This window comes from Branchiostoma floridae, chromosome 6 (genome assembly GCF_000003815.2).
Source record: "Branchiostoma floridae strain S238N-H82 chromosome 6, Bfl_VNyyK, whole genome shotgun sequence".
NCBI classification, from domain to species: Eukaryota; Metazoa; Chordata; class Leptocardii; order Amphioxiformes; family Branchiostomatidae; genus Branchiostoma; species Branchiostoma floridae.
In genome coordinates this window covers 23,842,757-23,857,931 of record NC_049984.1, presented here as the reverse complement: position 1 = coordinate 23,857,931, position 15,175 = coordinate 23,842,757, and the positions used below count along the sequence as shown (strand labels likewise).

Genomic DNA, 15,175 nt, shown 5'->3' with positions numbered 1-15,175 from the left:
GTATCATGCAAAGTGTAAGTATGACTGAAAATATAACAAAGTGTACGAAGCGCAGAAAGACTCTTTTTTTTCTTCTAAAATATGAAATTCCTTGAGCGCTCTGTAAATTTTTTACGCGATCACAGTAATGTTGCGATCCTATGCCTATTGTATTTCGATGCTTTTGCTAGGGCCTGTTTACAATTGTGCGTATATCAAAGTCTGGCTGAGTTGTATGCGTATGATTGGCTTGATTCCGAAGCAATTTTTTTTTCCGTTCAATAACCAGGTCGCACAACGTTTGATCTAAGTAAAAGAAAAAAAAAAAAAAAAAAAAAAAACCTTCCGCAAACTTTACCGAAGTAAAAGAAATATGCAACTCATACGGACTTGGATATACGCTTACGAGTGAATGGGGCCTAACAAATCAGAAGTCAATGTAGTAACGTAAATGTCCTCATTGAAATATTTGCATTCATCTGCATATGGGTTTACGAAGAAGTCCAATACAAAAGGAAATAACGTAGCTCACCTTTATCCACGGGGTAACCTATATCCGTTATGTTTGGAAGCCACGGGATGTCAAGTCGACGGACGGTGGTTTCAAACTGCAATATTTTCAAACTGAAGCAGTTTAACTTGGTATCCTTAAATTTCCTGCTTTTAAAACAACGGACATAGGTTGTTCCACGGATAAAGGTGAACTAGTGTTAAGAACAGCAATGCATTATTACAATGACATAAACTTTTCACTATCTTACTTACAAGCGTCGTTTTTTTCTGGCAAGTAAACTTCGAATGCCATGGACAGATAAAATCCCCCAGGGAAGGGTGCTAGGCCCTGGACCCATGTCTCCGAATCCGTTAGGTAGCTTACTGTATCTTCGTGATTCAAGACGTAGATAACTCCGTCTTTAACACCGCAACCTTTGTCGTAAGAGATAGATTCTGTAGCCGGATGTTCTTCTAAGACGAACCATTGCTGGGTACTGACGTTGTAACAGTCCACCCCGGGAACGTGCCCACCTAGGATGTAGATGACGTCATTCACAGAAGCCATGCAATGGCGGTCTCGTTCCCGGGGTAACTCGGACACCACGTCCCATTCGTCCCACACCGGGCTGTATTTCAACAGAGAAAACGTGGACGTGTCGAAATCTTCAGAACTTATGTAGATGTCGTCTTTGCAGACCACACCCATTCCGTAGTCCGTAGCGAAATTTGGCAGCGGTTCTAGAAATGTCCACTTGTCCTGCATAGGGTCGTACCTCTCAACGCTTTGTACGCCGTAGTCAAAATGAAAGCCTCCGATTGCGTAAAGGCGTCCTTTATATTCGACGAAGCCGAAGAAGGCCCTAGCCTCGCCCAAGGAGCACACCTCGGCCCATTCTGCGTTGAGAGGGTTGTAGGTGTACACTGTGAGTTGAGGGTCTCCCAGCCCCGAAGCGTGCCCGGAGCGAGGCTTGCCGTGGCCGCCTGCGATGTAGATGTAGTTGTGTAGAGCGGCTACGGCGAAACCGCGACTTGGAGTGTCGTCGGGTTTGGAGGCAAACGTAGTCCAGGTATCCTATACACGGGAAAGAAGTACACAAGCAAAATTTCACACATACGAAACAAAGAAAGACAGAAAACATTACAAACATCGTATTTCTGTACTCGAGTCTGTGTATGAAGTGAAGTATTAAAGTGCAAAACTGACCATGTCAAGGAAGGGGGGCAGTTTAGCGCGTTGGATTTGTGATCTTTCGAATCCCGGGAACCAGGAGACAGTTTCTACTCGCCTCTTACAATAGAGTTAATTCCAGTTATGGTGGCCATGTTGGATTTCCGGGGTCATCCGGGGTCATGGCACCAAAACGAGACTGCAGGTGGTGGCAGCTGGGCATTGCACTATATAGGCTGTATTGCAGACATTCGTATGCCATCTTCAGGAGTGCATTTCACCCCTCTAAGGTTAAATACTGCACAATATATGCCTGTTATCTGTAGAAAATATTGTTTTTGACATTTGAGCTCGATTTTGGTGAAATTTTTAAATTCATTTTTCACATTTTTTGACGGGTGACCTGAGATGACGATGAGGGGTGATCAATAAGTTCCTGGCCTCATCCAGAAAACTAAGGAGCATAAATGAAATTTCGAGGCATAGCTATCTTAGTATAAAGCCTTTTATGAATGTCCACCAAAATTCAAATCATTGTGATCGTCACTTTGCATATTTAGTGACAGCGCGTTTTGAAAATCAGAAACGTTAGGTAGAAGACTAGAGGAATCACAGGGAAGAGAAATAAGAAAACTTCTACACACACTTAAGCTTGACATAAAAGAAAATTCACACACACTTGACATTAAAAGCAGACAGGCCTTTAGACAAAGGGTGCTAGAACAACACACAACCCAATATCTCATAAGATTTAGGCCCTTTTCAGCCGTTCTGCGCTTACTACGAACTTTGCCATTAAAAATCGAGTTTTGATCAAAGATTTTTCTTTTTGATTCTAAACATGTCTACTATTTTTGGAGCGCTGACTCAAGCAAGCCAAAGACATCGACGGCCTGTTCCACAATTCCATAAAAATAGCTGTGATTTCTAAAATATTACATTACCCATACAAACAGCTACAGTACAAAAACAACGTGCATCATCTACTAGCACATACGGACTGACGACATGCCAAACTACATACGAATGTAGAAAATTGTCGTGAGATACAGCTGCGAACAGCAGAATATGCCGGGCAACTATAATACTCCGCCGGGAAGTGACCCCCTCCTTCACGGAGTAAAAACGAAACATCATGTAAGGTAAAAACAGTAAGACACAAATATTCTGTCCAGAAATATTTCCACACACAGAAGGACCATGATATGTACACAGTATGCTTTGATATTAAGTGAACCCTTATTATATTCATGTAGGTTTTATATAGTAAACGCAATGAGAAAACACTGTCATTTTTTGTAGTCGAAATGTAGTCATGAAGCTGTACATGTAAATGTCACACTGTATGTAAATGTTGTTACTTTTCAATAAAGCTTAAAAGAAAAGAAACATAATGAAAAAAAAAAACAGCCTCACCTTCTTTTCGTCATACTTCATAAGTTCCCTAGGTCCCGGCTCTGGCCAGAACACGTATCCGTTGTTGATTGCACCAAGATACTTCCGACGGTTTCTAAACCTCCCTTGCAGTACCTCATCCTGCTGTTCCGGCAACAACCGCTTGAAGTCCTCAGTGCGCAGGAACTTGTAATAGTTTCTACTGATGATGTCCCCTGCTACTTCTTTGAGTTCTATGGCATTATAGGCATCGGCGAGGATGTACAGATGTATGCAGTTTCCCTTGTTCACCTTTCCCTTCATGTACTGTAACAGTGGATGGACTTGTAGGAAGTTAGCCAACTCTAAAATGTAGTCTAAATTCTCGTCTATGACCACAGGTTCGGGAGAATACAAAAAGTCTAGGATGATTTCAAAAGCATCTGCGTCAAAGCCTTGTAGGTCTACGTAGTTTTCGAGGCTTTCTCTCATCCCGCATTCCAACATGGCGTCGAAGTAGCCACAGGTGTGGATGAGGACGACCTTGTGGACCTTGAAGGTCCGGGATTCGACCTTGATTTCAAGGTCAGGGTCACCGTGAACGTGCTCGTAGGTGATCTCGTTGCTTCCGCGCCTGCGCAAATACCGTTTGGACTTAGCCGCCATAGCGATATCGATGTAAAACTTTTTTTCTCTCAAAAGTGAGTAAGAATATGTAATTTTCAATGAAACTCAGTAAGATTTGCAGTAGCTTTTGGATTTGTGTTTTTGGATAATTCTGCTACGCCAGAAGTGCTGAAATGTTCTCCAAGGCTCTGGTGCTGACTGTTGCCTGTAGTGTCTTTCTGAAAAGAAAAAAAAATGGTCCAAATCATTATGGTACAAGTCTATTATGCCACTGCACGTAAATTTTATAGATGACATCCGCGCACTCATTTCAGAAAAAGCGATAATTTTTTTCTTCTTTGGAGATGGTCAACATGACGAAAATAACGAAAATGAGCAAATATGTTGTGTTGTAGGCTCTTGTTGAAGTGACACTAGCGAGGTGCCCATGACTGTAGTTGTAGAAGTGGCACCAATATGGAAGCCATGAGAGTAATTATTAACTTTGTATGTGAGACCAGTGACCATACTAGTGTCACTTTTACTACAACAGTGCTTGATTACAGGAATGAATGCCTTGTTGGCTGTGATACCATGTCTTTTCCCTTTGATTCTGGTTACAACGTTTATGATGTCTATTTTCAAAATGTAGCCATCTTGCTTTTTGTACCCATTTTTTTCGCCCTATCTTACTATTTTTGCAGTCTGCTGAGGATGTCATCCACAGAATATACTTGGTGTGGCCTTATCCCTAGTTCCTAATAACCTTATCTCTAGTCAAAAAGAACCCACCACACTTATCCAAAAGAGTCCTTTTCCGGTGTGAGTGGATCAAAACCTACAGTCCTTTGGCCGCACATGGGGCAATTTCTGTCGTATTGAGGTCACTTGAGTTAGCTCTGAATGGCAGCTGCTCCAGACCCTTGCGATTTAGCCCCGCCTTATGTAAGCTAGCGCTCCTAGCAATTCAGCCCCTGGCTGTGAAGAGTGAGTAGTCGGCCCTCCCATTAATAATTATTGAAAAAAAAATGAGTTCATTATAGCCACAATGAGTTCAAATCTCCTCTTGTATTCAGTGTGCTGACCACAGAAAAAACTAGAGTTCCACGAACACATACCTTTGCCAAATAACAAGGTTTGTTATGTAGAATGATGTCTGTAGACAAATGCATTACTCATTTCATTTTCTTTATAATCATATGCTTGGAGTTGGTTTATAAAATTTCAACATTGATTATGCAAATTAGATCCCAAGTTACCATTAAGGTTCCGGTTCGGAATTTCAAGTGACCAGATGACCAAATAGTCCCTAAGAATAAGACGCAAATCAGAGGATGTCTCCATAGTTTTGGCTCTAGATTTTTCGGCTATCGCTTTAGAAGTCTATAATCTTTTATACTTCTCCAAATGCTTGTTGTTCGTAGCGTTCTATGGTGTCGGAGATTTGATCGTGCGGCGAACACTTCCTGGTATTAGTGCGCGCGATAGCGGTAAAGCGTTTCGTCGCCTGATTACCCAGATCGTGCGTTCTATGTGCGTTTTGGGTGTTTTAGCGCCATCGGAGCTCGCGGTAAACGTATCGGATAACTTTTTTTCCTTTTTCCTCAGTATACAGAAGAAGTCTTGACCTTCATTGCCATATCAGTCATTATCCCAGGAAAACTCATTTTTTCCGTGTAGCGGCCTGTAAAAAAATGGCCCCAAATTAGCAATTTTTGGATGAAAAGCTTATATTTTTTATGTTTTTTACCAAAAATAACATTTCTACAGAAAATGTCAAATGAGTCTGTCGGTCAGCGACAACACACACTTTTCTATCGGAAACACTGAATTATCCGAAAAACGATGTTTTGAGAAGCGCTAGTGCTTTTCTCAGAGACAGTCAAATCGGGCTTAAATCCTAAAAAAAACTCCGAACCGGAACCTTAATCGATATCAAATTGTATTAAGTATTACTTAAGCTATCAGCATACCAAAAATCATGATGATCCTTTGATCCATTCTTGACTTATTCTCTTTCAGTCTTTAATAAAATACACCCCTTACTCTCTTCCCTCTTTCTCAGTTACATATGTGACAACTTTGATGAAAGTACTATAATGAAATGCAGTGGGTTTTTGTACTTTTCCTATTTGATTATGCAAATTAGCTGTTGATTTGCATAATTGGTATCTCATTATGTAGGTCTTCACGTACGCTACCTAAATACCAAAAAACATGATGATCCGTCAACATGTTCATATTTTCTCATTAATAATGCAAATGAGGTCATCATTTGCATAATTGATATCTATAGCCATTTCTCTCCTTCCCAGCTACATATGTGACAAGTTTGAAAGTCCTATCATGGAATGCTGTGGATTTATAAACTTTCCTAATTAATTATGCAAATGAGCTGTTGATGTGCATAATTAGTATCTCATTATGTAAGTCATCACTCATTCTATCTACATACCAAAAATCATGACGATCCGTCAACATGTTGTAGAGTTATTTCGTCCAAAGTTGAGTTTCTGCTTCAGTACCTTAGCAAGCCACTAGGGGGTCCATTATCAAACTTGACCTTCGTTTCCCGATCCCTACCCACCTACCAAATATCATCAGGATCCATCCCAGGCTTCTCGAGTTATGCTGTTAACACACACACAGACACACAAACACATCCAAAACCTAACCTTAGCCATTCTGGCAAAGGTAAAATTGTCGCAGTGGTTTTAGTCTATTATCCAGGTTTGTGCGGCAACCCCTCAGCTCTAAAACCATAACTCCACAAATGTGCATTTTAGTTGTATGAAACTGTTCAGAAGTCACCCTCAAGCTTAAAGCATCGAGAAACAAGTACCATTTCCACCACCCTGTCACAATTGCAAGGGGGTAGGCACTACTTCTAAATCTGCACAAAGCCCACCATACCACATATTTATCTAGAAAATTTTATATAATATTCCCTGGAGAATCCCTTCTTTACTTTTTTGTAGACAGTCAATGAAAACATGTCTGGATATATATATCTTTCAACCACATTTTTAACAATGTACATTATGTACTTATTGTCTAACTGTGAATTCAGACAGTAACCGATAGAAAAAAGTAACCGATATTGTTTCAAATTTCCCTTACGCCTTGTAACCTGAATTCCTTACAGCTGTTCATCAGTTCATATTCAATTTGATGACAGAGTGATAACACGCCTACTCACAATAGGGGATGTGTTGAAAAGTCCGAATGTTTGAAGCGTAGCCACAACTTGACTGTACATTAAATATATGTAAGTCAATTGGGAACAATGTCCCAAGCTCTGCTCTACTACCTCATGTTCCTTGTATCTCTATGTACACCCAAAAGATTTTCCACAAAATCACCTCCGTGTAATTTCTGCTGGGCAATTGTCTTCTGAATTAGCTCTGCCCCAAATCTCACAACCATATGATATAAAAGGTAAGATACATGTTCTACATAGTTCAAGCTGACTCTTTGGAGACAGACTTGAATGCATGAAGGCTTTGAGACTGAAAATGGCTTTTAAAAGACTACTGCAAGGACAGCTCAAATTGAGACCATGTAGTGAAAAGAGAGATGACAGTGTACCTACCTCTCAAACTCAAAGGAAGGAGAAGAATACAGACTAAGACTGTTGTTATGTACATAAGCCCATCATTTTGGCTTGCCAAGTTGATCATATGGCCTAAGGGTCAACTAACACATTTGCAAGGTCTGACCTTTACACCTCTGAAATATCAGGTTGCTCACAGTACTGACTGATCATAGGCCAGTCCAATTCATGGACCAGGAACCCCTCAACTGTGCTGACAGCTGCTAAGGTGGAGTGGGGTTGTACTGCTTCAGAAGTTTTCGACAAGAATGCCCCTGCTATCCCTACACTAGCCGCTAGGGGGCCCGAACTTATGTCACTAACTCCTGAGCACAACAGCTATCTAACACCCAAAACTCGTGGCCATACCATGTTCAGAAGATGGAAAAACACACCCGGAAGTTGCGCTGCAGTACCAAGGGAAGCCGCTAGGGGGCCCATTATCGAACTCCCCCTTCGTTTCCCAGACCCCTACCCACCCACCAAATACCAGCTGCATCCGTCGAAGTCTTCTCGAGTTATGCTGTCCGCAGACAAAAGTTTGCAATTAAACCGGCGCCTGCACTTCCATGAAAGCCACTAGGGGGCCCAAACTCGCAGCAATCACTCCCTGCTTTAAGGGCTCCCTAACGCTCAAAAATCACGACCGCAGCATGTCCGGAACGCGAGATATCAAGCATGCAGGTCCTGCTGCAGTACCTTAGCAAGCCGCTAGGGGGCCCATTATCGAACTCGACCTTCGTCTTCCACACCCCTACCCACCCACCAAATATCAGCTGCATCCATCGAAGTCCTCTCGAGTTATGCTGCTCACAAACGGGGAGAACCACACCACCAAACCGAAAACATAACCTTAGCCATTCTGGCAAAGGTAAATACATGTGCCTGCACCTGTCTTCACTGCACTGTAACATCACTCCCAATTTCTATAAATAGTGAGTTTCTGGGGTGTTAGATCATGGTAACACTTATTTACACACTGTCCAACATCAATACACTTGTAATATAATCCCTAGGGCCACAGCAAGTAAATTATATGGAGGACATTCACTGCAAAATGCAAAAATAATGAGATAGCGCGAAAATAAACAAGATGGATTAAAAAAACAAGCTGGTAAATTTTCAAAATAGACAACATACAAAAGAATTGTGACAAGAATTGAACTGACAAAATGTGGCATCACAGCCAGCAAGTCTTTTATCCAAGAAGTGCACTTTGTATCATGATAAAAGTGACATTAGTGTGGTAGTCTGATATAAACTACCAAGTTGGCAACTACACTAGTGGCTTCCATATTAGTGCCACTCTTACAGCTTTCGTTATGTCCAGCAAGTTTCACTTCTACAACTGCAGTCAATGCTACTTCTCTCATGTCACTTCTACGTACAATTATTAGCTTACAACACAACCTATTTACTAATTTTGGTCTATCTGACCATCCCTGAAGAAGAGGAAAACATTCTTGTTTTTTCTGAAATCGGACGAAAATTAATGAGCGCGCGGATGTCATCCATAAACTTTACTTGCCGTGGCCCAACTTCTATAAATAGTAAGTTTCGGAGCTGTTAGCTCATTGCAACACTTATTTACACACACTGTCTATTATCAGAGCGACATCGCCTCAATTTCGTTTGAACGATCTGAAAGATACTTGAAATTTTTGCACGGAGGTACGGGAATGACAGCATGAAATAAAAATAAAGCAAATGAAAATATAATATCTAAAGATTTATGTTGAGCTATCGAAATCCATCTATTCATTTTTTCTATTCCATGACTGACTATAGCCTCCATAGCAGGCTTTCTGAGGGCCTTTTTTTCGGCTCATAATACACTTTTGCTGGCCATTTCTTTTTGTACTGGGTCGCTGATTGCCGGCCTTCGCTGATTCATTGGCCGACAATCACCGATCCAGTACAAAAAGAAACGGCCAGCAAAATTAAGTGTATTATGAGCCGAAAAAGCCCCCAGATAGCCTGCTACTGACAGCGCATTAAATGATACTTTCGTCAAAGATATCAATAATAGTCGATACAAGGTCTAGGTTTTGTGGAGCTACTACGAGTATTTCGGGTTAGTCTTAAGCTAGCTAAAGGGTTTGTTCAAGATGCAAATATAAACATTTATACAGGCAACGCCTTATTTGCATATAGCATCTCCAATGTTGCTTATGTATAACACTATCCTTGTTGCGTCAGTCCTATAGTTGTTTTTTGCTCTCTAGAACGAGTAAAACATTCGTAAAAAATTGACGTCCGTTCCAGTGCGTTCTTTAGACAGTAAAGTCAGAATAATACAGTTGATATGGACGTACCGAATGGTGACTTTGCCCCGGGCTTGTTTCTGCATTGCAGGCTGATGAACGATACGTGATCTTTATTGGGACGAGCAGGAATGTGACGCATAGCTGCAGGCATCTCTCATTAGCGCCACGTAGCGATTTTAAATAGCATTGCAAGTAAGACTGAGCGTGCGTATATTTCACTTCAAAATCTTCAAAATCGAAGACACTGAAAACGAAGAACTTTGTCAAAATAGCATAGTTTTCACCAGATATTTAACCGGACTCAAGCTGCATAGACGCGACTTTACTCACTTAACCCAGGTGTAAAAATGGGTACCCGATTTCGGTTGAGGAGGTAAAAGGCGGTGGAAAGAGAGGGTCGGGCTAAGCCTTCCAATACCGTGCCCTATACACCGTGCATAACAGCCCACTGCCCCTATATAAGTTATAGCCCCAAAACAGTTAGGCTTCGGGACTACATTTACCTTTTACCTTTAGTTTTGCATAAGGAGTAGAGAGAACTAAGTCAATGATGTCAAAGATTTCTCAAGACACGAATATCTAAAGATACTTTTCTAGTTGTTGAATGGCGACTAAAACAAGAGGACAATATTATTATATTATATAATATTAAGCTCGCATCCCAAAATTAAACCTGACATGCACTATGCTATAGAGGTGATAGGTTACCGCAAACGTGTTTTTAGAAGTGCGCGGGGATTCAATTACGTGGTACGGAGAAGTGTATGCGGTGGTTTTGAGTTCGCGATAGTTCACATACTATACAGTTAATGGAAAATCTGGCGCCTTAAATATGGCGTCTCACTGCGCTTGGGGCACCGGTGCGGCACTGCGGGGTTCATTCACTGCGGCAATGTTATGTTATTTTCGCCATTTTTTTTATAATTAAGATCTTGCGTAATATGTAGATGTACAAGACAACAAAATACACAAGACGTACGAAAATCCGTTCTTCATCTCTGAAATGCGTAATCTTTTGAACCCCGCAGTGCCGCACCAGTGCCCCAAGTTCAGTGAGATATACCATCTTAACGGACAACCACCTATAGCTACTAGCAACTGGGCAATGGTGCTATACAGACGGACAGAACAGTCGCTTTCGGCAGTGCTGGTGTGATCAACTGTCCCTGATCTAACCATATCTACCGTCCGGATACGTACAAGTAGCACTTCTTGACAAATATGCATCTAATGTTAAAAGATCAGATCTGTGTGTTGTCATGTATTGCCTTGTAACTAGGGGTGGGTACCGGTACAGAAAATTCAGGTCCAGGTCCGGTTCAGGTCCAAAGGATTAGGTCCAGGTCCGGACCTGAACCTGGACCTGATGCAGTTATGACTCGTACCAATGGTCAATTTCACTACAAAGAAATCTGTTTGGTGGAGTATTAGACTTACGCTTGCGTTATAAAATCCTACAACGCTAACTGTACCTGTACGATTGGCTGTAAAACTTGGTAGAAATTACTAAAAACTCTACTCTACTTCACTCTTGTTATTTTCTTCCACCTGCAAGCGCCAGAACATGTGAATGTCTGATAAAATAATCTGTTAAATTTCTAATCGGTCCAACATTCGGTCCACCTAATTTTTTCAGGTCCGGTTTTTCTGGACCGGTTCAATAAGAAAGACCGGTTTTGTACCGGTACGCTGTACCGATACCCAGCCCTACTTGTAACTATTTGCATGCATCTTCGCCATGACAGTTGCCTTCAACACACCATAAGGCCACAGCACGTAAATTTTATGGATGACATCCGTTCACTCATTAATTTTTGCCAGATTTCAGAATAACAAAAAGAGATTTTTTTCTTCTTCGGAGATGGTCAACATGACGAGAAAGTACCAAAACGTTATGTTGTGCTGTAGCCTAATAACTCCGTATAAAAGTAAGGTGGCCATCACTGCAGTTGTAGAAGTGATACTAGTTGCGATTGGAAAGTTGCAAAGGTGGTATTACTTTGGAAGTCATGAGTGTAGTTGCCAACTTGGTAAGTGATACCAGTCTACCACACTAGTGTCAATTTAACTACACTATAGTTCACTTCACTACAGGAATGAATTATTTGTCGTCTGTTTTGCCATGTTTTGTCACTTGAATTCTTGTTACAACGTTTATGGTGTCTATTTTGAAAATTTAGCTATCTTTTTGTTTTTTCCCCATCTTGTTTTTTTTCTCGCCCTATCTCATTATTTTTGCCGTCTACGAAGGATGTCGTCCATAGAAATTACTTGCTGTGGCCTAATACTGTACAATTTATAGTACGTAAATGTAGCACTTGGATATGTTAGCAAGGGAATTGGCGTGGGGAAGACAAAACGAAAAGTTTCTGTCACAAACATTTCTGCCTTGATCCATTTAGTGTACGAGGGGCGTTCAATAAGCAATAACTCTGACTCATTTTCCATAGCAGGATATTAATGAAACTTGGCACAGTTATTAGTCTTTCTCTTCACAGGTACCACCCAGAGTTATGCATTTCTCCCATCGTTTGATGCAGCTCTGGACTCCGTTTTTGTAGGACACCCCAGGTTGGTCCTCCAACAGATGCCTGATCAATGGCAGAAGAGGGACGACCAGGTCTGGGAGCTGTTTCCACAGACTTCCGGCCATGTTTGAATTCAGGATGCCAGCGTTTTACAAGGTCATATGGGGCATCATCACCATAAGTTTCTTTCATTTCATCAAAAGTCACCTTTGGTGTGCGTCCTTTCAAATACAAAAACCGGATCACTGTGCGACACTCAACTGGCTCCATTTCACACCTGGTCCATTTCACACCTTACTCAGTTCAAACAACAGTAAATCAGAAACCACAATTAGTTCAGAGCTCATTTTTGCAACATAAACTATAGAGATATGAAGCATTACACATGCAAAATTCCATTTAGATCAGACAACATGGAAGTGGGTCAGAGTTATTACTTATTGAACGCCTCTCATAACTCCCCTTTCCCGCTCAAACCTTTCAGACAGGTGGGCCCAGTAGGCACTATTCAACTGTGCCGAAATTGAAAAAAAAAAAACACACACATAGAGAATGACATTACGTACATCATAGCATAGCTTTGATAGCATAGTAAAAATGAACATGAAATATACCACCGAGAAATGACTTACATAAAGCTATTGTCTCTTTTATCGTAATAAAGTTCCTTGCAAATTCTTGCCCGTGGGCTAATTGCAGGTAACAGGAGAGATTCAAACAGTGTAAAAACAATATCACAGGTGTCTACTCTAGTCTAAAACTAGTAAAAGCTAACTCTAGATCCTGTTTTTTTTATTGGATTCGACTCCTTTTTCGAAGACAGTGGAAGACGAAAGATCCCACCTTTTCTGAATTAATGAATGAACGAATAAAGACATTTTTTTGCACATTTTGCCACACTGGGCTAAGTACAAGTCACAACAAAATGTGTTGAACACAAACTGTTAACAGATACAGAATAAAACATATAAATTTATGAGTAATAAGTTTATTTGCAAGTTCATATAATTAATTAGATAGATTCAAAGTTTCATCGCTTTTTGGATCAAGTAGTAAAGAGATCATAAGAGAGCAAGTATGTTTTACGCATGGAAGGTTTGTCTAGTTGCATTAAAATATTAATTTCTATTCATTATTTCCAAGTGTAGGAGATAGGAAAATTGGTTTTGTACAAGCTTTAATATACAGATCATTTCTCTCTTCGCTATACAATCTACATTCGATTACAAAATGGCATGCGTCCTCTATTCTATTCAAATTATAATATTCCTTTACATAATTTTTGTTTCAGAAAAGTATTGGGGGATCTCTAATACCCCTGTCACATTATCCACGATCTTCGGGCGTATCGATGGAAGATCGGCCAAATTTAAGATCATCAGAGAGTTGCCCGTATTTTTTTTACCTGAAAACCGTTCCTTTCACATTTAAGCCATACTTTGCAACTTGTACAATTGTTGTGCAATAAAGTTATTATTACAAGTGAGTCTCGGGCGATTGCCGCAGAATCGTCGTCCGATCGATTTTCGCCAAATGTGACGGGGGTATAAAGGCATACTATAATAGTTTATTGCAAATTCTTGCAGATAACTGAACATGAAAGGGAACAAACAAATACTGTAGAAAACTATAGAATATATCTAGTCTAAAAGCTAGCTCTTTGAAACAGTAACTCGTACGGTAAGAACGCTTTCAACCAACCCCCGAATGGCCTCTCGAAACAAGTCGTTTGCAGAGGACCCTGACATGGCAAATTGACGGCAAACTATGGACAGGGCATCCCGATAGTAGTTCTTGTCTGGCGGGCATGCGCATGTACTACATACACATGATGCTGACCCCCTTGCACTTAATTACAACCTCTGGGCGTGTCAGCGGGCCGTAATGGGACCCGGCGTGCCTCAAGTCGACTCCGATACAATCGTGGCCCGCAGCGGGGCAATTCTGTATGGGGAGGCCATCTTTTTTGCCTTCCCACGTCCGTATATAGCAGAGAGAGAAGTTGTAAAACTTTGACGTTTGTTGTGCACCTTTGTCCGTGGGGTAACCTATATTCGGAGCGGGCAATTTCGTATGGAGAGGCCATCTTTTTTGCCTTCCTACGACTTCCCCAAGTTCTTACTTACACAGTAGTGGGAGTAGTGAAATACTGACGTTTTGTTGTGTAACGCTAGTGCACCTTTATCCGTGGGGTACCCTGGCACTGCGGCGGGCAATTCTGTATGGTGAAGCCATCTTTTTTTGCCTTCCCATGTACCTACATAGCAGAGAGAGAAGTTGTAAAACGTTGACGTTTTGTTGTGTAACGCTTTATCCGTGGGGTAACCTATATCAGCAGCGGCCAACGTCCTTTTATTAGCGGAAAGAGAAGAAGTAAAACGTTAACGTTTTTTTTTTTTTGTAACGCTAGTGTACCTTTTTCCGTCAGGTAACCTGTGATACATCCGCAGCGGGTAATTTGCTCTTTTCTCATGATGCTTCATCAGAAGTTCTCAATGCAGGAAAAACAAATACAGCTTGCTAGGGGTAAGACGTTCGTTGTTGAAATTAAATTTGCGAGTATTTACATTTAAAAAAAAACACGTTCTTAGTTGTTGACTTCGCAGTTCCGAAGTAACACACACAGACAAAAAAAAAAACTAATTCCTGTAGCAAAACAATCCTCACGTGTATTTCCATATATGCGTGTTTCTGGCACAGTAGATGGCATTTATGATTCACGTATTGCACCTTTTTCTACATTTCAGATAGAAGTCTCACTTTAGGCCACAGCAAGTAAATTTTATGGATGACATCCTATGTAGAGTGCAAAAATGAGGAGAAAAAAACAAGACGGGTAAAAAAAAAACAAGATGGCTAAATTTTCAAAACAGACACCATAAACGTTGTAACAAGATTTGAAGTGACAAAACGTGGCATCACAACTAACAAGGCATTTATTTATGTATTCAAGAAGTGAACTAGTGTACAAAATATAGTAAAAGTGATACTAGTGTGGTATAAAGGTGTCACTTGCCAAGCTTTCAACTCATTCATGGCTTCCATATTGGTGTTACTTTTACAACTATCCAACAAGTTTCACTTCTGCAACTATAGTCAGCTCCCTAGTGCCACTTCTACAAGTATGATTATTAGGCTACAAAACACCCTGTTTGTCTATTTTGGT

General features: G+C 40.8%; 1 protein-coding gene across 1 annotated transcript; it reads right to left on the bottom strand.

The window, feature by feature from the left end:
* Positions 1-340: 340 nt before the first annotated feature.
* LOC118417783 (kelch-like protein 42) lies at positions 341-3,841 on the bottom strand. Its single transcript, XM_035823499.1, has 2 exons — positions 3,059-3,841; positions 341-1,546 (listed from the first exon to the last, which is right to left on the bottom strand). Exons 1-2 carry the CDS (start codon positions 3,680-3,682, stop codon positions 737-739), a joined length of 1,434 nt encoding a protein of 477 aa, XP_035679392.1. The 5' UTR covers positions 3,683-3,841; the 3' UTR covers positions 341-736.
* Positions 3,842-15,175: the final 11,334 nt, after the last annotated feature.

Coding starts and splice junctions, on each gene's coding strand:
- LOC118417783 (XM_035823499.1), bottom strand. CDS start 3,682: ATGGCGGCTAAGTCCAAACGGTATTTGCGCAGGCGCGGAAGCAACGAG. Junction 1,547..3,058: donor TGAAGTATGACGAAAAGAAG/GTGAGGCTGTTT, acceptor TCCCGTGTATAG/GATACCTGGACTACGTTTGC.